A 27577-nucleotide genomic window follows, 5' to 3' on the forward strand; every position below is an offset into this window, starting at 1 on the left:
CGTATGCTGCAACAATATTTAATTTCCCTGAAACTTTTTACCAATTGCGCGTAAATCAAAATTAACGTCACCATTGTTCTTCTGATTAAATTTGCGCCTTAAATCATGCATCACATGACCCTATTCCTATTTTAAAAACTTAACCTTAATTCAAAATGGCGGATTTCAAGATGGCCGCCGTCAGGTATACCCTTACAATATGACTTCCCCCTAGTCCTAATATGTATCCATATATATGTTATTCACCTTTGGTCATTACAAGAGGTCTTACAGAGCTTTTACCTCCAACTGTATGAAGACTATTCTGTACTTCTATGTGATGTTCTGGTAGCTGTATCTCCTAAACCCCTGGAGCTTCGCACCTAAAACTTCACTGAAATACTGACCACATTTAGTACTACTTTCTCATATGTGTCTCAGTCAGCAACTCGATTCACCCAAACGTAAGGTTTACTTGTGAGAAACAAAACAAAACAAAAAAAAAAAAAAAAAAAAAAGTGTCACTGGGGGTCTTAAGTGATCCGACCATGCGTTACCTGGTCGATCATAGTTCTTCGTGGGCTCTAACACCAGAGAGTTGAGCTCTTCAATACTAACAAATCACTAGTAAAATACTGATAGCTTCTTGAAAATATACATCTTACAGTGCAGAAATTCCATTGTCCGTTAATTAGTTAGAAAATGGAACAATTTATTTAACATTTCATATGTAGTAAGGTAATTACTCTCAATAATCCTAATATTGTTCATGGTCATTACGTTGTGTAGAAATAATAATAATAATAATAATAATAATAATAATAATAATAATAATAATAATAATAATAATAATAATAATAAGTGGCGCTGTGACTCAGTGGTAAAGCTCTTACCTTCAGTGCGTGGGGTCTGTAGTTCGATCCCGGCCAAGTAAATTTGTGGAGCACAACATCGTGTCCGTGGATTTTCTCTGGATACTCTCGTTTCCTCCCACTTTCTCATTCCACCAATTTCTCCATCATCATTCACCTGCCTTAATCATCCCTTTTCCTTAGCCTAAAGGGCATAAACGTGGGACGTTAAACTGAAAGATTTCATTTTTCAATAATAATAATAATAATAATAATAATAATAATAATAATAATAATAATAAACCAGATGAAGGTCGCAAACAAGGTGTATTTCATTACTAATTATAATCATAATCATTTGCTAGCAGTTTCTACTGACATTGCGATTCAGTGATACAGCGTTCAACTCTGGTGCGAAAGATCGTAAGTTTGCTAAATCTGTGGCTATTTGAATATTATGATAAACTAATGTCGTGTGTGTTCCACATAAATTTCACTAAGATATGTTGTAGTAAATAAACTCATATTTTGGTATTCTATCCGTATTTTCTTTATCTTACTGTTAAATTACGTTTCAAATGTAGTGACTGCGTTCGTCGTCAGAGAGTGTAGAATTCTGACGACGAACGCAATCAGTGGGTTTGAAACATAAGTTAAAATTAGATAAATAAAATATGGATGGAATACCAGCAAATGATTTTAATTAATAAATGTCAAGTCTGTTAATTTTCTATCCCTCTCCCCAACTAAGACCCATTCAACATCAGTTTTTGCACACACGAATTGAGACTTCTGAGAGGCAGTATGATCTCCAATTTTGCTGAAATTTGACTGTTGGTTCCTGTTAAGAGAAGATTAAATAACAAAATAAATTGTTAAACATCCAGCGCAACTGGTTGCAATCGTATATTTTTTTGAAACATCGTCATTCATCGTAGAATCCATTGATCTTTAAAATTTGAGATTTCTATCAATATAGTCATCGGGTTTTCGAGAAAAATATATTTAAACGTTAAATGAATATCTTAGAGCAATACATAAATAAAAGAGGACAAAATCTTTGTTAAATTGTGATATTTTATCTGTGCTCATAGATCATGAATGATGCATAAAACTTCTTTTACATTTTTCAGTGTTCTTGTTAATGATATACCTTTTTCTCTTCTGTGTATTAATATCTTAAATATTTCTGGAGACACGTTGTCTGTTTTAATATTTACTATACTAGTGTTCTACACGAACAAGTTATATCATGTAAGAAAAATACCTTTCACAATGCAGTTGAGTAGCACGTGAAAATGGTCACTATTATATTTCTCCATTTCAGGTTCTGAAAACGCACACGATGGTGATGTTCAGCTGTATATGAGCCGAATGATTCCTCATTTCCAAGAACTGTCTTGTTTTGTAACAAGATGTGAACAAGTAGTGGTGCAAATTGTTCAGCAGTTAGGAGCATTGCATAATTCAGTCAAAGAATCTCCTCGTGTGATCAATGCTACAGATGTACACTTTTTGGTAAGGAATTATTCATTTAAAATATATGAACACTTTTTAAACTTATTGTTCTTAACAAACGATGTTCATGTTAAGCTTATGTAAATTATTCTTAATAATAATAATAAAAACAGTCTTACTCAGGCAACAAATAACCGCACCTGTAGTCCCTATTCTTATTCAAAACTAATAAAATATTTCATGAACACCTCGCTTGATGCCGGAAGCACTATTGCTTGTTTTCAGTCTGGAAGCAACTTCTTGTTTTATTAAGGGCATCCATCGAACGTATGTTTCACCATTTATTAAAGTATCGCAACAATAATAATTGGAGCGATGCGAGTATTGTTCTATTCTTCCTTCCTACATATAAATCGATTCTCAGGCGTCACATTCGGGCCCAAGAGGAACGGGAATGGGGAATGGCGGAAACTTCATAACGAGGAACTGCTTAACTTGTACGGTTTACCAAACAGGGTTATCAAGTCTAGGAGGCTTAGGTGGGCAGGTCATGTAGCCGTGATGAAAGAAAGAAGGAACGCTTTCAAAGTTTTGACTGGAAATTCAATGGTAAAACGACCATTAGGAAGATCTAGGCGCAGATGGGAGAACAATATTAAAATGGATCTTGCTGAAATAGGAATAGAAAATAGGAACTGGATCCACTTGGCTAAGAACAGAAGTCAATGAGAGCTTTTGTGAACGCGGCATTGAACCTCCGGGTTCCATTGGCCATAGAGTCAGTTAGTTTAGGCATCACATTTGCACCGGTTAATCACTCTTTGCTAAAACTTGTACTGTGACTGTGACCACTTAGTGGGAAGGGTAATCAAATTAGAAACGGGTTTTGCCAATTGGGTATAATCACTGAGAGAACACTTCCTTCCATACAGTTGAATAGCAATAATAATAATAATAATAATAATAATAATAATAATAATATTAATAATAATAATAATAATAATAATAATATGAAACTGTTGTAGCAAATGAGATAGATAAATAAATCTTATACCCCCCCCCCCCAGCTAGTCTACCTGTATACAAATGAAAGTGACTATGTTTGTGACTTAATCATTCTTGAGCCATCCTACCGATCTCGATCAAATTTTCAACATATATGAGGTTCAGGCCTGGGATGGCTTTCATCATTTCACTTTGACGGTGCAACTTAGGGAGGGGGAGTATTTAAAATGATCGATATTAGTGTCGAATCCATAGCTTTCGGGGTCTCTGAGATGAACAGTGACACTTCCAATTCCGTTTGAATCCAAATTCAGCCGTTTATGTCCAAAATGAAACGTATTCTCTCCGTGCGAAGAACGGATATTCCGCTAGTAAATAAATAAGTAACACAGAATACTGGGGGGTAGTTACTTCGCGCGAATTCATCTGTACAGATTTTTTTCAAGGGTAACCACGGAAATGTAACTTACGCCTATGAAATGTTGTAATCTGGACACGTTGCATGCATCTAGAGGCTGCTGAACACATTTTACATTGGTTAACATTTTCTTTTTATCATCTGGGATATTTTCCCTGGTGCATTGTATTACTTTGAATCTATGAGCATATCTTTGTTTATTAGTGTTGGGGAAGTGAAGAAATACTGCTGCGTTTCGACTTTGGTTTCTGGAAATCTATCTCGTACTTTTAGCATGCCCGAAGGTGAACAATTAGCATTCTTATCAAGAAATTAGGAACCCCAGGTTTGAATCTCGTAGCCGGATACTTTGAAGCGGTTACTTGGTAACCCCAAGCAAATGGCGGAACTTTGAATGTAAGTCCAGATCGATTTTGCTTTCAAATTTCTGTTGTTTATGTTCCCAGTGTCAAATGGCTTCATATGAACTGTTGTGTTTACTGCTTTCGAGCATCCCTTTTCACCACCAAGACCACATGAGACGTGGACGGCAGCTTATCATTGCGATCCATTACCCTCTTTTCAGAGACCAAACACAAAACATAGACTCAGAAACTCACGTACTTTGTTAGTAAATAAAGAGAACCTGAAACTTTGTTTTGAATGGGAAGACTCATCGCAAATGATCAGTGTTGGTTGGAAATTCTTCATTGTCATACAGCACGACACAATTTGACTTCCATATGACGGGGTCAGTACAACAGAAGTTTATAGTCTATTCCACGAATAATAATAATAATAATAATAATAATAATAATAATAATAATAATAATAATAATAATAATAATAATAATAGGCAAGTTAAAACTTACAATTTGCCTTTTAATATCTCTATCTCCAGTGTAGTGAGACTGTTGTGTCCCGATATTTTGGTCAACTTAGCTGTAACGTCTCATGATCTGTTAACATGTTTTAGAAATATGTAATTCTTCATGGGTACGTCATGGACATGAGGGGGGGGGGGGCACCACTGGAAGAGGTACGTATTATTTTTGCTGCCGACTGAACATTATGCATTTTTAAAAGACGGGTAAAAGTAATTCATGATTAATATACGAGGGGTAGTCACAAACTTCTCGGAATTCTGTTGTAGCTCTTTATTACAGCAATGTAAGTACTTAATCGCCTTCAAAGTTGGCACCTTCAGAACACACACGAATTTGGCAAGAAAAATTAGGCAAGTATTTGAGACTGTAGACGTGTACATGCACATGCATAGTAAGTTCGGGAAAATATAGTTTTATTTGTTAAATTTTTTTAAAGAATAAATACATCAGAAATTTGTAAATCGTGACCTGGAAAAGTCAATAAATTGGTGCTTGCCAAATAAGTGGGAAGCCTGCGTAGTCAAAATGTTTTCATTGTGCACCCTATTTGCGGTCTAATTTCACTTACTTCTATTGCAAGATTATGATGAAAGGGGTTACCTTATGTAAATTAAAAGAGCCAATGTTCACTCGGATAAAACGGAAATTTATTTCGTGTCTTGTAGTAAAGAATAGGGGCAATGTTAGCAGAAAATGTCTCAGCTATTTTTTCTTATATATATATATATATATAAAAATCGATAGTTTCTGTTCACATTAGATTAAGTAGATTAGTTCATGTTAGATTAGGTTAGTGTAGGGGTCCAGCATAATTTTCGAAAAAATTATAGAATTTTGCTTATTTCTATTAATATTAGGTTAGTTTAAGTTAGATTTGTTAGGTTAGGTTAGATTTGGTTAGGTTAGGTTAGTTCTAAGTACTTGTATCTTCCATATCTCCTGTAAATTTTGTTATTTTTTACGTACTTCTGGACCCCTTCTGCTAAACATTTACCAAGAATAGAAGATATATTTTCTGCCAATGTTACGCTTCACGTTGTTAAATGGTTAGAATAGAATATGTCATTATTAGGAAGCAATAAAGGACGCAAGCAATTAATGTTAAAATATTTCGGAACTTAAAGAACATGTTTGTAATTCAAAAACAATATGCCTTTCTCAATTTTTTAAAATTTTATTTTTACTTATTTTTGAACATTTCTACTAAAATGATCGTAAAAATTACGCAAATTGTTGAAATAATTAAAATATTTTCCTCTTAGAAAGTTCACTTACTAACATATTACTTATGAGTAATATTTCCAATAATGGAAGTGCCACGATATTTTAAATTAGGTTTTAGTTTGATGCGATCTGGGAAAGATAATTATTCTCTGATTTAAGAGATCAATATTGATGCGACCACTTCATGAAAAGATAGTTCACGTCAAGTACGGTAGATAATTTAGTTTTCATATCTATAGTATGGTTAGATTGTTGTGGTAGTGATTTTTTCTTATGTATTATCCATCAATTAAAAATATTTTGAAAGCTGTCCATTTTGACTATAGTATTTTGTAAATATTAATAACATAAATTTTTATTTTTTTATTTTATTTTATTTTTTAATATGAGAATATATTGTAAAGTTTCGTTAGGGAAAGATGAAACAGATATTAACCTGGTAAATTGCATTCTGTAATACTTCTACAAAGAGAAAGGTGGCAGGATGTTGGTTATCCTCATTTTATCATAGTTTTCGTAACTCTCAGTATCAGATGAGAGACTAATATTTGGTGTGTGTGATCAAAACTACCTAGGTATATGAGTAACATCGTTACTTTTTTCTTCCCATAAGTAATCTTTGTTGTTAAGTAATTTTTCTTGCCCGAATTAAAGAAGTTAGATCAGCAAAGTCACGCGTATCTTGGTATTTTAAGATTCAAAGACTTACCTTTCTTGTTTCATGTTGAGTCAAAGGTATTGATCAATTTTAGTACACATTTATAGAAAATATAACTCTGTGAGCAATGCCACTAAAAATGTTCACAAATTAGTGAGTTTATTTCGAAATTATTGACACTAGAATGTGTCAAGGAGGAGACAGGGGTGCCCACAAAGGGCGGCTATGACGCAAACTGCGTCATTGAAATATTTGGGGGGGTTAAAATCTATATAAATATGTTTGAGGGGTGTAAAAATTAATCGCAAAGATTTTTTTTCATGGAAGAACACCTACGGATAGACAATTGAGGGGGGTGCGTCCTGGACATGAGAGTGGGTGGGCACCACTGGAGGAGGTACGTATTATTTTTGCTGCCGACTGAACATTATGCATTTTTAAAAGACTGGGGTAAAAGTAATTCATGATTAATATACGAGGGGTAGTCACAAACTTCTCGGAATTCTGTTGTAGTTCTTTATTACAGCAATGTAAGTACTTAATCACCTTCAAAGTTGGCACCTTCAGAACACACACACATTTGTTCCACTGCTCCTGCGATTGGTGGAAATACAAACAAAAGGCCTCGTTTGGTATCTTCCGAAGTTCAGCCGTCCGTTAATTTTGATCTCTTCTATGTTGGCGAAACGGAAAATGACCGTTTTTAACTTTAAGAAGAACCAAACATCCGATAGTGCCAAACTGTTTTTAAGGCTATCAAACTCCCCAATTTGCACATGAACTTGATGTTTGTGCGTTGCTCGATCTGTGTAATTGCACCAACTAATTACTACACACTCCTCCGTTCAGCTACACTACTCGTACACTCCCTGTAAGACGTGTTTAAACTTGTCAAATTCATAATTAGACAACCTAAGGACAGTACTGTATGAGATTTATTCTAACTGGATCACAAATACAAAAACTACAACATTCCGGGAACTCTTTGACTGCACCTCGTATATGGTTAAGATGTAAAATTGTAGACTAAAATCGTGTATTTTAGATATATCTAACCACTGTAAATTGTATTCCACAATTCTTGAATTCACCATCTTAACAAGTTCTTTTTTTTTTTTTTTTTTTTTAATTTATTCTGATTTACAGATAGTGTTTGAGCACTTAGGAGACCTGCTTGTTACGTTAGTTACACTTGACGAAATACTGCGTAACCACAGCACCCTTCACGAGCATTGGTTGGTTTTTAAAAGAACTGTGAAATCAGTCCACCATGATCCCGCCAAATTTGGTGTCCAAAACGATAAGCTCAAGATGTTTGAAAAGTTGTTGATTGAGTTAGAAGATCACTTGCTAACTGGAAAGATTTTTCAGGTAACTTCTTTTTTTGTATGTTTATTCTTGTATGAGTGATGTGTGTTCGACATATTATTTACCATAAAATATAATGATTTTTATCTTCCTGCCTGTTTACACTAATGCTTCATTTATGTCTCACTAAAATTATTATATGTAATGTAACAAAAGAAACCTCAAGTCTTGCTTATATCGTATCTTTTTGGATTGATCTTCGGTAATAAGCTGTAGCTCTTCCTCCCGGCTAACGCGTATGCCTTTTGTGCACATGGTCCCGGGTTCAATTCCCAATACGAGAGTACAAAAATTTACTGTCAGAATCATTCACTTTCATTAGACGTCCGTGTCCTTTGGCCTAAAGGGTATAACAATGGGATGTTAAATTAAAATAAACCAAAAGTAAACTATAAAATTGATACTTCACTTTTCATAGAAATATGTTTCAAATACACAATATCCCTTCGGAAATATTTCCTTCTTCCATTACTTTTATATGAGTGGATGGATTTCAATGCAGTTTTATGTAAATTAATAATAATAATAGTACTGGGAATAAGACGACAACTTTTTGCCACTGCCGAGTCTTTTTCTAAAAAATGAACAAAAGGTTCTTTCATTTACGAAAGATTAAAGGTCTTAATTTCGTTGATTCACACTGGAAAGAGGAACGATCATTACTGAATTCATGCAATTAAAAATGAAAAAAATCGTTCATTTTATTATTTTTATAGTAACAAAGAAATTCATCTACTTTTATTTTAGTTAATGATCACCGAAAGCACGGTTCTTCACACACATCTGTACAGAATATTGTCGGTGAGAGTTCATGTATTTTGGATCCCATTAAACTGCACATTTCCATCTTGTTTTCACGGTATAACTTCAGTGCTGGAAACGGACGTTACATCAAACAAAAACAAACCAAACCAAACTGTATATATGAGTATGATATTTGAGGGAGAATGGTTAAGTAGCGTATCTGTTACATTTTGTGCATAGGGCAGGATTGTGAAAAACCCTGGTAATATTATTATTATTATTATTATTATTATTATTATTATTAATAATAATAATAATAATAATAATAATAATAATAATAATAATAATAATAATAATAAACAGCCCAGTGTGTTTTATTGGGTAAAATTGGGATTTTTTGGGGGAAAAATTGCATTTTATTAAATTTTGTACGTACATTTAAAGGCGTACTTCTACTGAAAATACCATGTATGCATACATGTTCTATTATACACATGAATTTATGGAATTCCTCTCTCGCAAAAAGGGAATTCGTGAAGCCCCATTCGCGCTTCGTGAAACACACTTTGCACCATATTGGCACTAAACGTAGGATGTAGAAAATTCTGTAGAGTAACAAGGTGGTTAATTCTATACAAGTAACAGTGTCACGTATACACCACGTAAAGGAGTTTGGTTTGTATGGCGTGATATTTTCTCAATGTTGAAACCGGAAGTGCTAGTAGATTTCTACCACTTCCAGTATCACTAGAGGGAAGGAACGTATTGTTTGGATGCGTAATTGATTGCGAAAAACCGCTTTTTGCTACCTAATACGTTTTTCACTCTATTGCGATTGATTTTTGCTATTTCCGGTTTGAATAGAGGGTTACGAGAGAAGATAGGTACCTATTCCTAGAACGGCAAATCGATTCACAAAAAAGAACAATTCTCTGTATCTTATCGTTTTTGCTCTATGTAGATAGATAAATCTTGAAACAGGAAGTGAAAGTGGATTTCTGTCACTTCGGTTTTAGTAGAGGGCTAAGCATGGAAATGATATGTGTTCTTGGGACGCTTAATCGATTGCAGGAAACCTATTCTCGCTATCTATTTCCGGTTTTTCTCTATAGTGTTCAACGTGAAAACCGGAAATGGTTGATTTCTGCCACTTTCGACTTCACATCTGCCAACGAACTCGAGCCCTAACGTTTGATCCTTTATATCCTGGACCAAATTGCTGGTGATTTATCAGGCAGTAGTTCTTAAGACTTTTTGTCTCCCTGATGGACACATGGATTGAGTAAATATACGGGATGTTACAAACATGTATCACAATAGTTTGGGAACAGATTCGTCACATCGAAATAAGAAAAAATGTTCATATGTACCTGTGCTCAAAAGTGGATGGTTTCGGAGTTTAGGGTGCCGAAAACGTGAAAAAATGAAGTTTAAAGGTCCATAGTTCCACTACTATAGGACCTATCGTAGTCGGATCAAAATATCACTGAGGAACTAGTATGTGAACTATCCAAATATCCATGTTTAAAAATGCCCCAGTACTTGCGCACCAATTTTTAGTGAGGTGTGTGGAGAGTGATGAAGTACTCCCAAATAGTCTCTCTAAAAATGATTGTGCAAGTAATGGAGGTTCTGAAAGATAGATATTTAGATAGTTCACATACTAGTCCCTCAGTAATGTCTTAACCCAACTACAATCGATCCTATAGTAGTGGAACTATGGACTTTTAAAGTTCATTTTTTCACGCTTTCGGCATTCTATAACTACGAAACTATCACTTCCAACCACAAGTTCATATAAACTTTTTTTTTTCTTATTTTGATGAGAGGAATCTGTTCCCGAAATATTTGACAAATTTTTGTAACACCCTGTATAAGGGCGTTTCGGAAAAGTAAACCCGTTAATAATATGCTCGTAGAAAAGGAATAAAATTCCATATTACACTCAGGATTCAAATATCTGGGCAGGCGTCCTGAGAGCTTTAGCTGGAAAACAGTGTCGATGTTTTTTTTAGTCCATCTATCTTTCTTATTTATTGTTCATCGTCTTCATCCTTTAGGATTAAAGATTTGATTTCATTAATGATATTCACACACTTAATGAGTTAACAAAGTGGAATAATTTTTTTTTTACATCTATTGTGACGACCCTACTTGTATGTTCCAAGTAGTAATATTTATTGTTTATTTGTAATATTGTAATATTTATTGTTTATTTCAGAAGACAATTAGCCAAACTTTCGATAACAGAAGGTGCCTAGTTAGCAAGAATACCTCGTTTGCAGAAGAATTTAGTTTCTACTTGAAGAATTCTTTGTCCGAACTGGAAACAAAGACTACAGATCAACAGGATTCAGATCATCCATTGCTATGGGTAAAAGTCAGTGCGCTCTACGTTCTAAATTTCCAGCTTTTCGGATCTATAGACAAGAAACTCTTCAGACAACTGTGGGATCTCAATAGAAAGGTAAGGAAGTATCGGACATATTGAAAATCGTTAATAGCATTTATTTCATTAAGTCCCTGTAGTGACCATCTTGAATTTCAGATACTTCCACAAATGATCCATCCGGATACTCTAAACCAGTGGTTGGGGCCGCGGTGGCTCAGTGGTAGAGCGTTCACCTCTGGTGCATGGGCTCCTTAGTTCGATCCCGACTCGCGCCAAGTGAACTTTGTGGTGGGCAAACACCGTGTGCGTGGGTTCTTTGGGTTTTTTCCTTTTCCTCCCATTTTCTTCATTGCACCATTTCATTCATTTCTCATCATCATCGTCTCCTTTAGCCTAGCCGACATAAGCGTTGGACGTAAAACTTTAACATTTCATTTCATTTTTCTAAACCAGTGGTTCCCAACCTTGGTTTCGCGCCCTGTATGGGGGCGTGAAGAGCGAGCAAAGGAGTGCAAGCTATGACAGAAATTAAATGTAAAGTTATGAATAAAATACAACTTGTAATAAGCATTTACACTTTATCATTAGCAAACTTCAAAACACTACATGTTTGACATCTTTTTGTCCTTGCTTTTCCTATTCAAGATTTCTACTGTACTAAAAAATAAATAATTATGCAAATTAAGTTGTTTCTTTTTTAAATTACAAAATTATCAAAAATGAGTACCAAATGTTATTGTATTATATAAGATGGAGTTCAAAAACGTATCAAGTAAGGGCAGAGGAAAAACTGAGTGTGATGATTGACATTGCTTTTTTTGCACAAGCTTCTTGATGTTCGGAGATAAATTCGACAATGTTAAGTATGTTCTTGTTTCTACCTGGGAGTTTGAGGTTGATATTATTTAATATATATAAAAAAAGAAAAAAAATCAGCAAGATATGAAAGAGAAGATACAAATATGTCATCAGTAAAAGAAATATAATCATCTATTCACAGAAATGAATATGTAACTTTTTAACGATGTTATTAATCGTTCTGATTTCTACGTGATAATCATGTGTCCCGGAAGTATTTCACTGTATCAAAAGTAGTGGTTGAGTTTACTCCACTTTTAGAGAAGATTCAATTTACCTCCTGCACTACAACTTTTCAGAATATATGCATGTTAGTGACTTAGCTATCTGTGGTAAAACACCACTTTCTGTACGTGTGTAAATTGGTTATATCGCGCAAAAGTAATTCTGTCAATGGTATTATCAATCCTAACTATACTTGGATTTCAAATGTCTCGAGTAACTGCAAGTATAAGAACATTTTGGTTTTATTTTCAGTTAAATTCATTGTTAGGTTTTCAAAAATTACGGCATTATCGGTCGTATAATACACTAGTGTATCATCTAAATAAGGTTGAAACTAATTACAGTAAACTCAATAGCACTAGATCACGTAGTTGCGACGTAGATAAAGGTAGGTATGATAATGTTGTGAGCCGATTTATATACTACAAAGCTAAGATTTTATCCTTAAAAGTTGATATGATTCATAATTTCAGTCAACAAATGATACGTAAAACAGTATACGATTCGATATCATATCATATACAATTAATTCCCAAGCCGGACTAATTATCTGATACTTCTTTTTTTTTATAATTGTGTGATAAACCTGATAACCTGATAGAAGAGAATGACGTCAGCAGTCGAATATTATCACGTGAGGGCCGAGCCAAATATTACTTACTTACTTACTTACTTGGGACGAAATGACCGCAGGGGTTCGAAACGACTGCTAATGAATTCAGCCTTGAAGAGCAGTAGCCCATTCCGTATAAGACTTTGTGGTAGACAAACACCGTGCTCGTGGGTTTTCTCGGGGTCCTCCCGTTTCCTCCCACTTTCTTCATTCCACCATTTCACTCATTTTTCATTATCACCGTCTCCTTTAGCCTAACCGGCATAATCGTGGGACGTAAAACTTAAGGATTTCATTTCATTTCATTTTCCATTTCATATAAAACTAGATATTGAACTGGACAACATATCCTGTTCTCTGAACCTGTGGAGCTTATTCTCTAGCTCTGTCGACCATGAAAGGGTAGATGCAGTGCGTTAATATGGGTGATGAGCTTAATTTAACAACTCCCATCTCCGTTGCCACTAGAGATGATGTGTATCGTATTTGTATCAATTTAAAACTCTCTCTCAATAAAATTATTATTGGATATATTAACCAATTTTTATTTATTTATTTATTTGTTTACTGATTGCGTTGTGGATTTCTAAATGTGATCAAACATTTTCTTTGAAATATGTGAAGCGAAAAATCTTTCACTTTGTGTACCATTCTTGATATATTTCAGATTCCAACAGTGACACTTGTAGGGAATGTTGTGTGGTTTCCTGAGCAGTTTCTTTTGGCCCACTTGCCACACGAGGCGAAGTTAATTGACAAAAAGACCCAGCAAACAGCCAAAAGTAATAGGCAGAACTACTTGCAACAAAAAAATCAAAGTCTTCCCAAGGAAACACAGACATATTACTTACAGGTTAGTATAACGTGATTTTTATCTATCTAAATAAATATGAAATACCATCTGTTTGTTCACTTATCCCAAGACAAACCACTAGTTGTTTATATTTTATTAATTTATTTTTTTTATTTGCATAACAGTAGTCTTTTGGAAAAAAAAGGCAAGATTTTCCTAGCTGCAACAATATTTTTTTTTTCCTTTAGGGGAATTTGTATAGTAACTATTATTATTTATTTTTTTAAACTTACTGACAGATTTTTAATAATGCCACCCAGGAAAAAGCCTTGAGCGTAACATAAGAAAAGAGAGCGTCTGTCCCAACGCTTTGGCATAATCGAACAGCAGCAAAAGGTAAGGCAAATTCAAAAGGAGCAAACTCCCGCCATTTTCTGCGGGACAAATAAGATACATTAAAGTTGAGGAAAGGAGAGGGAAGTGCCCAGTTAACAGGAGATACATTTTCAGAAATGTTACCAAGGCAATTACCATCCATTAAAAAGGGGGGAAATGAAAATGAAATGTGATGGGAATTCGGAAACACGTCTCGTGGAAAAAATCTTGAATTCTGTTGGTACAAACTCAATATGGGCGATGAACACCTTCGTGACTATATGGGTAGTGTAAACGCCTTTGGCGGAGAGACCAGGGTTGAATTCCCGGTGGGAGCTCATGTAGGTGCACGTCTCACATAGCTTTGGTGCTAAACAGGACGCTAAACTCGAAATCAGCCAACCAATCATTATGGACAATGAAGTTGAGGGGAACAAAAATATTTCCTACGGGGATACTTTTAGTGAGATTAATATATTGCTCATTATTTATTTATTTATTTATGTGCTGTAAGCACCCTTTGTTCCAGGGTCTTAATTCAGAACCTGGATAAATGAAATGAAGAGTAATGATTCTAGAACCATTCCATTATCTGAGTGTTTGTTTTCTGCTGTTACGTAAGCCTGCAACACCGAAACGTAGTGCTGGTTGCGTACATGCCAGATGTTTCGTATAAAACAGTCAATATGGCTAACAGTAGCTTCTAGTTTTGTTTTCTTTCTCTTTTGCTCCGAACTGTTTAGAAGCTTGAAAGTACCCTTCTTCAATGTTTTCCTGTCCTTAGTATAATGTAAAACACCTTTTATCTTATTTTTGGTTCTTTGCATTCTTGAAAACTGAGTATATTTCTAGTTCAGAATATTTACACTCATTATAATAAAAAAGACATTCCATATTAATTGTATATTAAAACATGATTTCTTTCAAACTTTTAAAATTATTTTAATTTTAATTTTTTTTTTTTTAAATGTAGATATGTTCCTGGATGGTTCAAATGGAAAGCAGTTTGAAACAGCATTCAACTCATCTAAAGTTGGAAGACCTAAATAATAGGTGTAATTTGTTCCTTCAAGTAAGTTTCAGTGTGCAGATTTTGGTAAATATAATTGTATGTAAAGACTATTTAGTTGTCGAGTTTTTCTAGTTAAAATAATGATTTACTTAACAAGTTCATGACAGGAAGAAAAATTACTTAACCCATAACTGCCGGAATTAATTTTTTTCTTGATTTTATAATATTTTCAGTTACGTTTGTTCCATATGATCGTAGTAAATGTGAAAAATAACGAAATTTTTGTTGTTATTGTTGTAATGTGTTCACTGTGAGCCGTGTCACAAAATTCCACACACAATATCTCACAGGCATAAAAAGTTATCCCTATTTGCGTGTCCATATGGACACGCTGGGAAGTTAATGGGTTAATGTGATTAACGGAGATAAATGGGTTACATTTAATTATCTTCTATTTAAATTGTCAATTTAGTCAAACACGATTTGAGAATAGGATCCTGAGACAAATATTCGAACCCAAGAGAAACGGGAATGGGGAATAGCAGAAACCTCATAACAAGGAACTATATAATTTATACTGTTTACCGAACATTGTTAGGGTAATCAAGTCTAGAAGGCTGAGGTTGGCAGGCCATGTAGCCAGAATAGAAGAAAGGAGGAACGCTTTCAAAGTTTTAACTGGAATTCAAATCGGAAAACGACCATTAGGAAGACCTAGGTGCAGGTGGGAGGATACAATTGACTTGATACACTATTTCTGAAAGTAAGTTCCATGGAACCCTGGAATTTCACGACACTCCTTGAAAGTAGATGGGGAGGGGTCCGTGAAACCATGATTATTTTTGATGCCTGATGAAGCCAATATGTTCAGTTAGTGGAGAAACTGTAACACATTTATTATTTTTTTTAAATAAACGTTGCTTTCTTCAGTGATTGGTATTTTTAGTGTAAATTATTCAATATAGCAAAGCTAGTATGAACCAGTTACTTATTTTTAATGATGTCTTAACTTAGTTATTTTAATGTGAAATGCATTCGTTATTTTAAAATGTATGTAGCACTGATATGAAATCAAATTCAATGGATAGATTTCTCACCTGCAATCGAACAATCGTTAAAAAGGGCAGGTGAAATCATTTGAGAAATCTGTCTTAATATGTTAATGAAATAATTCTTGCTCTTAATACTTAATTTTTATTATTTTCTCATTCTAGGGTTTGCAATATGCATGTGGAATTAGTAAATTAGTAAAAACGCTGACCAATCTGCATGTCTCTTTGTCTAAGCCTATGACGAAAACCGCCGTTCTCTACATGTGTAAATTAATTGAGCTATTGAAAGGTATACAACATATGTATCATAGACACTACATGGCGATTGCAGAATCAATTAACCATGTAGTGCAGCATCTGTCATTCCAGGCCTTGAACATCATTGCAACAGCCAAGGTAGGTGAGTTGCGAATCGCTCTCGATCTTATTTAGTTCTTTAGAACACAGAAATCCGTGCAATTGGACTCGATCTTACACAAATTTTTGTGGAACCGTAGAAGACTATAATTTGGAAAACTGTAAGCTGAAACGATACCGAAAGAGACCAGTTCAGAGGTTTTCTGAAAGTAGTAAGAGTTAGATAAATGTAAAATCTTCGTTCGTTATGTTCTCTTTGTCTGTACAGCGTGGATCAAGACCTGGATTCATATTTCATCTATATATTGAAATGCTAGATTTATATGTTTGTCTGCAATCCTTTCGACATTGAGATCTCGAAAACCACAAGTACTAGAAACGTGCCGTTTTCGCTGGTCGATTCCAAATTTTGTGTAGATTGTCCAGTTCTAATTTAATATTTAATATTAAAAAAAAAAACAAAAAAAAAAAAACATGGCCGTTATTACATTTTTCGGGGCACATTGAAAGTGTTGATATTTTTTTATAAAAAAAAGGAAAGAAAAAAAACTAAAGCATCATGCCCTACGAGTTATACATGCCAACACCACATCGTTGTATATAGGGATTGTATATATATATATATATATATAATATCTCAGACGTTAGTTTCATGGTCAAATGATAATGAAAAACGAAGGATAACAATTTCTCCAGTCTAAGATGAGTCTTATTGTTTGGGGCGTTTTGCCCAATGAACACCATATATCACTGATATTATAATTAATTGTGTATGTAATGTATTTGCTTATTACAGACTGCATGCAAGAAGAAAGAAAACACTGATCATACATGAATTTGAAACTTGAACCGGAAGTAGGCTCAGATCTTCAAACGGTGCGAGATATTGAAAAAATAATAGAAAAATCTCTGCTTTACGATACCCCTTGCCGATTTTTATCAAGACGTCTTTCATTTGTGCCTGTAAAGAGACATATACAAATGTGAGGAATGACAAGGAGATTCATGCTCGTATGTGAATGATGCGCTGTGTAGAGAGCGCAGGTTCAGCTAGTTATAATCTAAGGTTCTGATCCATTAGATCTGTGTTTTCTTTGGACCACAAGATTCCGTATATATTTAGACTATATTATTATCTTTTTCTTCTTTTAATTTGAAATTAAGTTGAAACGTATATCTGAACAAAATAGCAAAATAAAAGAACACGCTAACAAAATAAATTCTCAAGCAAACCGAATAGAGCAAACAATGCAGACAATTTTTGTAACAGAGTGGTTCGTTATGTTGATAAGGCAATATAAATTCAAGGTTAAAATCTTTATGTAGGTGGAAAGTAATTATTATAATTATACAGGGTGTCTACTGACCTGGAAAACCTTGAAAACCTGGAATTAGCCTGGAATTTACTTTTGGACCTGGAAAACCTGGAAATAGCCTGGAATTGGACGAGGAACCTGGAAGTTTTAAAATTGTTTTTCAAATATTGTTTTTGAGATTGGTATGGAATAAGTATATTTTTGTAAAATAGAAGAAAGTTATATACTACAGCGTAAGTTAAAAGCCAATAATAACTTATTCAGTGGAGATGTAGTTGAGAAAGACAGACAGACGTGAGCAGAGTGCAGGCGGTGAATGTGAATTGTGATTTTTTTGCAGTATCGTTCGATGAAAACGTAAACACTATCTCACAGAAAAGTCAAATGGACTTAGTAGTTCGTTTCTAGCACAGTGACGGAGATAAAGTTTTAACACGTTATTTAACATTAGTATTCCTCGGACATGGTACTGCCCAGGATTTGTTAAGTACATTTATAAATACTTTCAGGGACAAGGGTCTCGATATTTGTAAGTTACTTTAGGTTTCTCTTGATGGCCCCAACGTTAACTTGAAATTTCTGAGTGATTTGAAGGCCTATCTGAGTGAAGAAAATGGTGAAGGTCCACAGCTTTTGGAGACAGGAACGTGCTCTTTACATATTGTTAATGGGGCTTTTAAGACTGCGCGTACCAAAGCTGGTTGGAATGTGGCAGAGTTTTTGAGAGCGTTGTACTATTTATTCAAGGACTTCCCTTCAAGAAGAGCAGATTTCATGGCAGCATCTGGAACAGCAGTTTTCCCTCTTAAGTTTTGTTCTATTAGGTGGGTGGAGAATTCTAGTTATCAACCGTGCCATAACTATGATTCGTGCTTTAAATTTTATGTTGATGCAGTGAAAACAAAACCTCCTGAAACATCAAACTTGTCTGAAAGTAAAAGCCCACATCTCTGATGTACTGTTGCCTGCTAGATTAGGGTTCCTTCAGTCCGTATCTGTAGAACTAGAAGAATTCCTCACTAAGTACCAGACAGACAGTCCATTACTACCGTTTCTATGGAATGACCTAAACACGTTGATTCGTAGTTTAAGCCGCTTCGTGAAAGATGATGTCTTAAAAGTAGCTAAAACTTATCAAAAACATCTATTGAGGTCAGTTTTTTTTTTTAATAAGGACATCTTAAAACCACTTAATCTAGTTGATGTTGGATTTTCTGCGGTTACATCGCTTAAAAGAGTGAAGAATGTTGATATATTGAACTTTAAGAAAGAATGCAGAAGATTCTTGCAAGAACCTGTAAAAAACTTATGCTAAAATGTCTTTTAAAATACAGTGTAACAAGAGCCGCAAATTGCTTGTCTCCAGAAACTATGACCAACGAAACCCGTCGTGAATCACGTATCACACTCGCCCTGGAGACATTTGTCGAGAAGGAGCAAATAACACCTGTAAATGCTGATATGGTGAAACGGGAATATTTAAAATTTTGTTCAGACCAAGACACAGCACGAGAACTGTCAAATTTCAGTTACAAAAATGACAGATTAGACGTTTTTCTCCATGATCTGTTAAGTAAAGGTGTCTCCAATGCGTTTAAAACATTCATGTATAAGATGTGTACTTTTCCATAGCAACGCAGCAGTGGAAAGGAGTTTCTCCATTAACAAAGAGTGCATTGTTGGAAATCTCCAAGAGGAGTGCTTGATTGCCCAGAGAAGTGTGTTGCATGCTGTACGTGTTGCTGGTGACATACGTAATATGAATATCACAAAGGGTATGATCCAGTATGTGAGGAATGCATCAAGCAGAAGAAATGAATATCTGAAAGACCGCGGTGAAAAAGAAGACAGAGTAGCTCGAGAAAAGAAACATTAAGAAGAAAATAAGAGTTGGAATTAAAGAAGAAAAGAATACTAACTGACGCCGAAGCAGAAGTAGATGCGTTGGAAGAACAGACGAAAAAGTTAAAAGGGATGTTGAACTCTAGAAGTTAAATGTAAAAAACTGCTCACTGTGAAAGCTGTTTTCTATATTTGTTCATATAATGTGTGTGGTTCCATATTTTTTTTTCAGTTTTTTAAACTTTCATGTTACAATAAATTTTTAAATGTAACTGATGACCAGTCCCCATCCAAGAAGAATGTGCAGTAACGTTTAACAATATAGACTACTTTGCGTCAAGAATTTGTATTATATATGATCATTTTCTTTTTACTTCTAAACTAATACTAGTTTGACAAAAATGGCGGGAAAATAGCTTACTCACCTCTAAGTCCTACCAGTACGTAGCATAAAATACCACAAGAGTACTTTAAAGGGTGTGCTTGTAGTAAAATACTCTTGTGGTATTTTATCCCATAACTTAGCAGTGAGTAAGCTATTTTCCCGCCATTTTTGTCATTGTTCATCAACACTCACGTGCTACTACTATAATATTAGTTTATTTGAAGTAATGTTTTTGACGGAAATTTACTATTATACAGGGTGAACCTTAACTAAACCGATAAACTTCGGGAGGTGATTCCCGAATCCGAAACGAGAAAAAAATTCCTCTAATTTTTCTCCACGGTACATAGTTTTGGAGCTACAAAGTGCCGAAAGTGTGGAAAAATGAACTTCCGATGCCTATATTTCCAAACCTATCCAACTCAGGGAGTGCAGCTTAATATCTCTTTAAGGAAGTCTTATCTGTTCTGAACATATGACTTCCTTTTTGAGATTTTAAGCAGCACTCTCTACTTTGGATAATTTTGGAAATGCAGGCGTCGGAAGTTCATTTTTCCACATTTTCGGCACCTTTTAGCTCGGAAACTATGCGCCCTGGAGAAGAGTTAAAAGGACTTTTTTTTTCCTTTGGGTACCGAGAATCATTTCCCGAAGTTTGTCGGTTTAATTAAGGTTCACCCCTGTATAGTATTCCTACATAAGGATATTTAAAGCTACTGCACATTTTTCTCAACCGGCCTTCTGGTAGTGGATATTTTAATTAAACATTTTCTTGTGTAAAATGTTTTGAGAACCTACATTTCAATCAGTTTTTTTTTCTTTTCATCTTGTCACTTAAAGAAACTATCACTTGCCATATGCATTCTCTAATTATAACCAGTTTTTGTTAAGAACTATATAAAATTGCATTAATTTATACGTGTTACAATAAATATCACTCTACTGAATAGACCTGGAAAAAAAGGAAAAATAAACCTTGAAAACCTTGAGAAAACCTGGAATTTGAAAATGAACATTTAGTAGACACCCTGTTATAATTGGAAAAACGAAACTCATGTTCTTGCCTTGCTTCCTGTACGACAGGGATGCATTCTTTGCTTTGTACTTGCAAGTAACTTATTTTATCATTTGTTTGTTTCAGAAAGGCATTGTTCAGGATAAAAGATACAGTGAAAAGAGACTGGATATTTTATCGTCGCTGTTGCTTGCTGAACGTGCTCTTCATGGCCCAGGGACCAAAGAGCGGAGACTTATCACGCATCTTGCCTTATCTACAGCAAATCAAAGAAGAACTTTCAAAGAGGAAGAGCTTGTAACTTTGGCGAACATTCTTCATAAGTTAGATGTCGTATGTGATATCCAAGAAAGACTCGCATCTGCTTGCAATTGCGCATTTCTCTACTGGCATCGGGTTATATTGCCGATTTACTTCGGTAACGTGTATGAAAGTAAAGCTGATCTTCACAGGATATGTGTAAGCATATATGCATACATATTTAAATTACCAAGGTCAAGTTTTGAATTTTCAAAGTAGTTGTATCATTCTTTGTATTTTTTTCCACTGTACTATTTAGCCATCTTAGAATTCCTTATTTCGAAAGTAGAATATTTTGAATTGCTACGTGATTCCAGCGAGAGCTAATAATAATAATAATAATAATAATAATAATAATAATAATAATAATAATAATAATAATAATAATAATAATAATAATAATAATAATGTCACATTTGAACGATTGTATGAGGAAGGAAGATTGATATCCGTGAAAATATCGACTTCGAGATTACAATGAATTTACATGTTTCATGGTCCCTACATACCAAAAAACGGATCCTTTGATGTTCGTTCGTCCAGATATAAATATGTTCACTCACTTAAAAACCATACGGTTCAACGTACTGAGGACAAATTTCAGTCTTAATGTTTTTATAATAATCTCTACGGGCGCTTTTCGAATCATCTTCCTACCCCCGGTAATAAGGGCAGTTTCCTGAAGAGTGAAAACAAAAATCTATAAAACTACTCTAACAATTTTGTTCATATTACAGAAGAGCTTATTTCATTAGCAACCCTGTAACATGATGTGCGGTAGTTTTTCTAGGAAAAGTCCAGAAGGGGTAGTTTACTTGTAGGAACGATCTTCTCTAAAACGACTCTGGCAATTTGGTTTGTATGTCGTAAGTATATATTTTAATAATAACACTTCATTGTGACGTCATATTTCATTAATAGCCTGATTGGTCACTGATGTTTTCGAATATGTAAAAAGTTTGGCGAAGCTAAAACTGACAAAAACAGAACTTGCTCTTTACTCAGCTATTGTGCTTCTGTCAGCAGATCGGCCAGGCCTGAAAGATATAGCTGAAATAGGCTGATTACGCCAAGCTTTGTTACGAACACTTCGCCTTGAGCTACACCGCAATCACCGGATGCCTATCAAAGGAGAATGTCTCAGTAAGCGACGCTCTCCTTGCCAAGATACCTGCTCTTAGAGAGTTAAGCAACTTAGACATGGATGCCTTGGCTAAATTCAAGCCACCAACGCCGCATATGGAAATCCCAGCCCTCTATAAAGAACTCTTCTCAGTGGACAGCTGAACCTCAGATCTCTTTAGGATGAGCAACGGAATGTAAAGATCAAAATGAAGCCGTTTGTTACAAGTGCTGGAATCTGGTGTTAAGATTAAACACATCTACCACCAATCAGGGAACACTATTGTTACAACTAACTATTCATTCAGAGATTATTCCAAAGAAACGACGTATATCACAGTATGGGGTTACTAATGAAATATTGGCATATATAACGTAAACAAAATCGTTAGAGCCGTTTTTGGGAAAACCCCATCTTTTCATTTTCAATTTTTAGTAAACTACCCATAATTTTGGGGATAGAGTGAAAATTCGAACCCCGTTCCCTGGAGAATTTTTTAAAATACTTTAAAATTTTAAATACGCCTTTTAGATTACTGAACACATTTACATCGGGACAAACAGACGGATGGACGTCCAAATATATATATATATGTAGTTGGGGCATAAAATATGAAATCTCGATATCGATTTTATTCGTGATCACCATATTTTCTTCTCTTCTATCGTCACTTGAAAGCAATAAATATTTTGGTAATAACTGCAGATTTAGTTTAAGAAATTGGAGCGAGATGGTTTAGTACGATAGGCCGTACCTATTTTGTTGTCATACATTTAGACTTTAGACTTACGTATAAGAATGAAAAAAAATAGTCTTCTGCGGTATTGAACGTGGAGAGATTGCATTTGTATCGAGTTAAGACATTTTGCCAGAATACATTTTGATTTTACAAAGCGCATATATATATATATATAACTCTGGCATAATGTACAAAGAAACCTCCCATAGTTACAGTACTTGGTGCTTCCGTAAGAAAATTGTTTCAGTTTGAGTAGCAAATATTATTCATATTATATAAGGGCTGTTAGAAAAGTTTCTGCAAACTGTTACGAACAGTAGAGCTAGTGTTCCACAATTGATTTTTTTTTCTTTCTAAAACGACGCATGTCAAGTTTTGACAGATGTGAATTTAACAACACTATTGTGTTTGATAAGCGTAGGTACACATTTTGTGAGATATCTGCACCTATGAAGCTATTGCCGACGTTTGGTATATTAGTAATAAATAGACATTTTTGGATAAACTATAGCGTGTAGTATAGTTATTCTCATTCGTCTCAAAACTTGGTTTTTCTCACGTGGGTTGTTTTAGAAGAAAACGATTCAACTGTAGAATTTGGAAGGGTAGACGTCTCTTTGGTTAAATTATCTTTGTTTATGCCTATTTATTTATTTTTCACCGCAGTTTGAAGTAAAAATATTGTGTGAGAAATAAAAATTTCTCGTGAACACTTTCGGTCAGTGATTTTCTATAATCTTAAGTGTAGTTTAACATTGAAACAATGCATCGAGCGATTTTTATTTGGCTTTTGAGGATGAATCACCATCCAGAGGACTGCGTACAATTGGTTTTCCAAATTCCAGCATGGTCGAACATTTCTTAGTGCTGAAGGTGTGAGTGGTCCCTGGTTCGATTCCCAGTGGGGCACGCGGTCGAAAAAGTGTTAAAAGCTTTTTCAGGCCAGCTATCGTGAATGAGGTTTTCCTGAGTTTTTCTCATTCACTCCAAGCAAATGTCGGGGTGGTACCTAATTTATAGGTATCAGGCCGTTTCCTTCCTTCTCCAATTCTTTTTTCCATCCCTTTCTCCGGATCGTTTGCTCGCCGATGGACGTCATCCCTCAAACGTGACGGGCTAAATGGCCTTAGATGCCGAAAGCCCAGAAATCTAAAATCCTACATCCTTCTCAGTGATGAATTTAGTGAAGGTCGTCCACCCACGTCTGTTGTTGCCAGTAATGTTGATCATGTGCGTGAAATGATTGAGAAAGATTGGGAATGTGACATACCGTGAGATTCAGGCATCCTTTCACATTGACATGAAATGAAGGCAATACATACGATTTTGCATGGTTACCTAAATGCATGGAATCCGCTGAATCCCACACAACTTGACCGAAGTTCAAAAACAGACTCGTGTCAATTGGTGCAAAGGAATGAAAGAAAAAAAAATCAACTGAAGTAAGTCAAAGTTGGTGTACTACATCATTACAGGGAACGAGACTTTGTTCCACAGGGTTGACCTAAGTCTCTCTCCCTGTTAACAAACATTAATAACAAGAAAACTAAGAATGATAGAAACATGTAGTTTGCAGCAAATAAATAATAGGAAAACTTTTTTTTTTTTTTTATACTGATTTAGAGAATTTCCATATATGCTCCATTAGTTGCCCTGTATATGTCACATGCGGAACTTGCGCTTCGGAGACGGTCTTCTTGTGTTAACGCATGAAGAAATGAAATGAAATTTTTAAGTTTTACGTCCCGCGGTTATGCCGGTTAGGCTAAAGGAGACGGTGATGATGAGAGATGAGTGAAATGGTGGAATGAAGAAAGTGGGAGGAAACGGGAGAACCCCGAGAATACCCACGAGCACGGTGTTTGTCCACCACAAAGTCCACACGGCGCGAGCTGGGATCGAACTAGGGACCCCAAGCACCGGAGGTGAACGCTCTACCACTGAGCCACCGCGCCCCCAGATTAACGCATGAAGAAATTGCACCTTATATGTGTATAACTTCAAGCGTTTGTGTAAAACATTTAACACAGTTGACTTCGGGGTGTCCAGTTCACGTTATGTGCAACGCAAGAATTTTCGTGGGCTTGGAGTTAAAGCAGCACGAACAGCTTCCACATGTTCCTCACTAACACTCGATCTACCGCTTCTATCACGATCTAAAACACTTCTTGTTTCAATACACTTGCTATACCATTCCTTTATGCTCTTAGCATCTGGTGGCTTCCGTCCATACTCTCTCTTGAATGTCAAACACCGTGTGCGTGGGTTTTCTCGGGGTTCTCCCGTTTCCTCCCACTTTCTTCATTCCACCATTTCATTCATTTCTCATAATCACCGTCTCCTTTAGCCTAACCGGCATAACCGTGGGACGTAAAACTTAAAGATTTCATTTCATTTCATTTCTCTCTTGAATGTTCATTGAACTGTGACGGAGATTTTGTTTCATACCACAACACACACTTCGCTTTCTGCTGTGCTGACGCCATTTTTAAACAAATGACTCTGCGCTGCGGTCAGCTGCAGTAGATGGCAACACAGGCTGTGGCAAAATCTTGAAGTATACAAGCTATGTTTTCAGACCGCATGCTTCTATCATTCTTAGTTTTCTTGTTATCAATGTTTGTTATCAGGGAGAGACTTTATTTCCACCCTGTATTTGTCAACCCCGGAATTACACAGCAATCCACTGAGTGTTTCAGAGTTAGCCGAAATCAACAAAAGTTGTTCGTTCGAGGAATGCTGCCAAGCCAATGAGTGTTTGTTCTTCTGTTGTACCGAACATGTGGCAACCATACCTTTAGAAGTCGACCTTCAGATGATCGACGAACTGTAAATGGCAAGAGGTATACAATAGTTTGTTTGCAAGAGGTCATCAATGAATTACGTGCCTAAAACAAACTCAAATCGTTTCTTCATTCTTTATTATGACAGCGTCAGTTCCCACCCAGCACACAAGACTGATCTTTTTTTTTTTTTTTTTTTCAATATAAATGTCGAATTAATGACTTACTGTCCGTACTTACCTCATCTGGTGACTTCTTTTTGTTCCCACACATGAAAAATAAGATGCTTGGTGAGCGATTTGTGTCACCTGGAAGCAGCTGTTGACACATTTTGAACAGCGATTTCTGAGGTGGTAGCTGAGACTGGAAAAAATGCTATCAAAATTGATTTGTTCGTATGCAAAGGTGTTTCGATCTTAAAGATGAATACTTCGAAAAACAAGAAAGTATTTTCTAGAATTCCACATGTCCTTTTCATATTGATTGCAGAAACTTTTTAGCAACCCTTCTAATTCACCATCTTGGTTAGTTGAAAGAGAAAATTCAGAGTTAACCAGTTGAGAATGCTCCATGAGCATTGCCAGAATGAACTTAAAAAGAATGGAGTGATAGAGCGGGAAGGATAACTGTCATTGTTCCTAGATGTAAAAGTAAATCTTTTTATCCGCACTTTCCTCTCTTTCTCGCAAAAATCATCTCTCTATGACTTACAGTTCCCGAGATATGGCTGCTTAAATATCTAGAAATTTGAACTTTTTTGGCCAATATCTGGGAAATTGTGTCCAGTTGGCCAGTAGACAGTTAATCAGTGGCCACTGGTTACTATTTCGTATCAAAATGTTCACCATGCTCTTAGGTATCGATCAACATCAATATAATCTCTGTGTGACTTACGGTTCCCGAAATTTGGCTTCTTAAATCTCCCGAAATCGGAACTATCTTTTGACCAATATCACGGGACCGGTAAGCCATAGAGAGATGATATTGGTGTTAATCAATTCCTAATAAAATGTTCAACATTTTCGTACCGATATTAATCGATGGCCACTATTTGGTACCAAAATATTTACCACCCTCTTATGTATTGATCAACATCATCTCTCTACAACTTATGGTTCTTGAGCTATGGCTCGCTAAACATCTAGAAATTGGCCATTTTTGGCCAATATCATGGGGACGGTAAATCATAGAGAGATGATATTGATGTTAATCAATACCTAAGAGGGTGGTAAAAGTTTTGGTACCGATATTAGTTGGTGGCCACTGGCCATTGGCCAAACCAGTGCCCAGTTATATAGTGGCCACCGGTTACTATTTGGTGCCAAAATATTTACCATTCTCATGTATTGATCAGCATCGTCTCTCTACAACTTATGGTTCCCGAGCTATGGCTCCTCAAATATCTAGAAATTGGCCATTTTTGGTTAATATCACGGGAACGGTAAGTCATAGAGAGATGATACTGGTGTTAATCAATACCTAAGAGGATGGTAACATTTTGGTACCGATATTAATTGGCGGCCACTGGCCATTGGCCAAACCAGTGGCCTGTTGGACAGTGGCCACCGGTTACTATTTGGTACCAAAATATTGATCAAGACCAATACGATGTCTGTATCACTTATGGTTCCCGAGATATTGCTCCTTAAATATCTGGAAATGGCTATTTTTGGCCAATATATGGGGAACGGTGGCCAGTTTTCCTGTAAGCAGTTAATCAGTGGCCACCGGTTACTATTTGGTACCAAAATGTTCACCATCCTCTTAGGTATTGGTCAACACCAATATGATCTCTGCGTGACTTACGGTTCCCGAGATTAGCTCTT

General features: G+C 35.5%; 1 protein-coding gene across 1 annotated transcript in view; it reads left to right on the forward strand.

The window, feature by feature from the left end:
• The window catches only part of SWIP (strumpellin and WASH-interacting protein), a 78309-nt gene that overhangs the window by 25928 nt on the left and 24804 nt on the right, over positions 1–27577 (forward strand). Inside the window, exons 4-10 of the mRNA XM_081761540.1 lie at positions 2158–2348; positions 7606–7830; positions 10793–11038; positions 13327–13512; positions 14801–14899; positions 16054–16287; positions 20933–21265. Of these exons, the coding sequence (XP_081617666.1) occupies positions 2158–2348; positions 7606–7830; positions 10793–11038; positions 13327–13512; positions 14801–14899; positions 16054–16287; positions 20933–21265 (1514 nt within the window). The remainder of the gene's footprint in view (positions 1–2157; positions 2349–7605; positions 7831–10792; positions 11039–13326; positions 13513–14800; positions 14900–16053; positions 16288–20932; positions 21266–27577) is intronic.

The sequence above is a fragment of the Thermobia domestica genome, chromosome 6 (assembly GCF_964235325.1).
Source record: "Thermobia domestica chromosome 6, izTheDome1.hap1.1, whole genome shotgun sequence".
Taxonomy (NCBI): Eukaryota; Metazoa; Arthropoda; class Insecta; order Zygentoma; family Lepismatidae; genus Thermobia; species Thermobia domestica.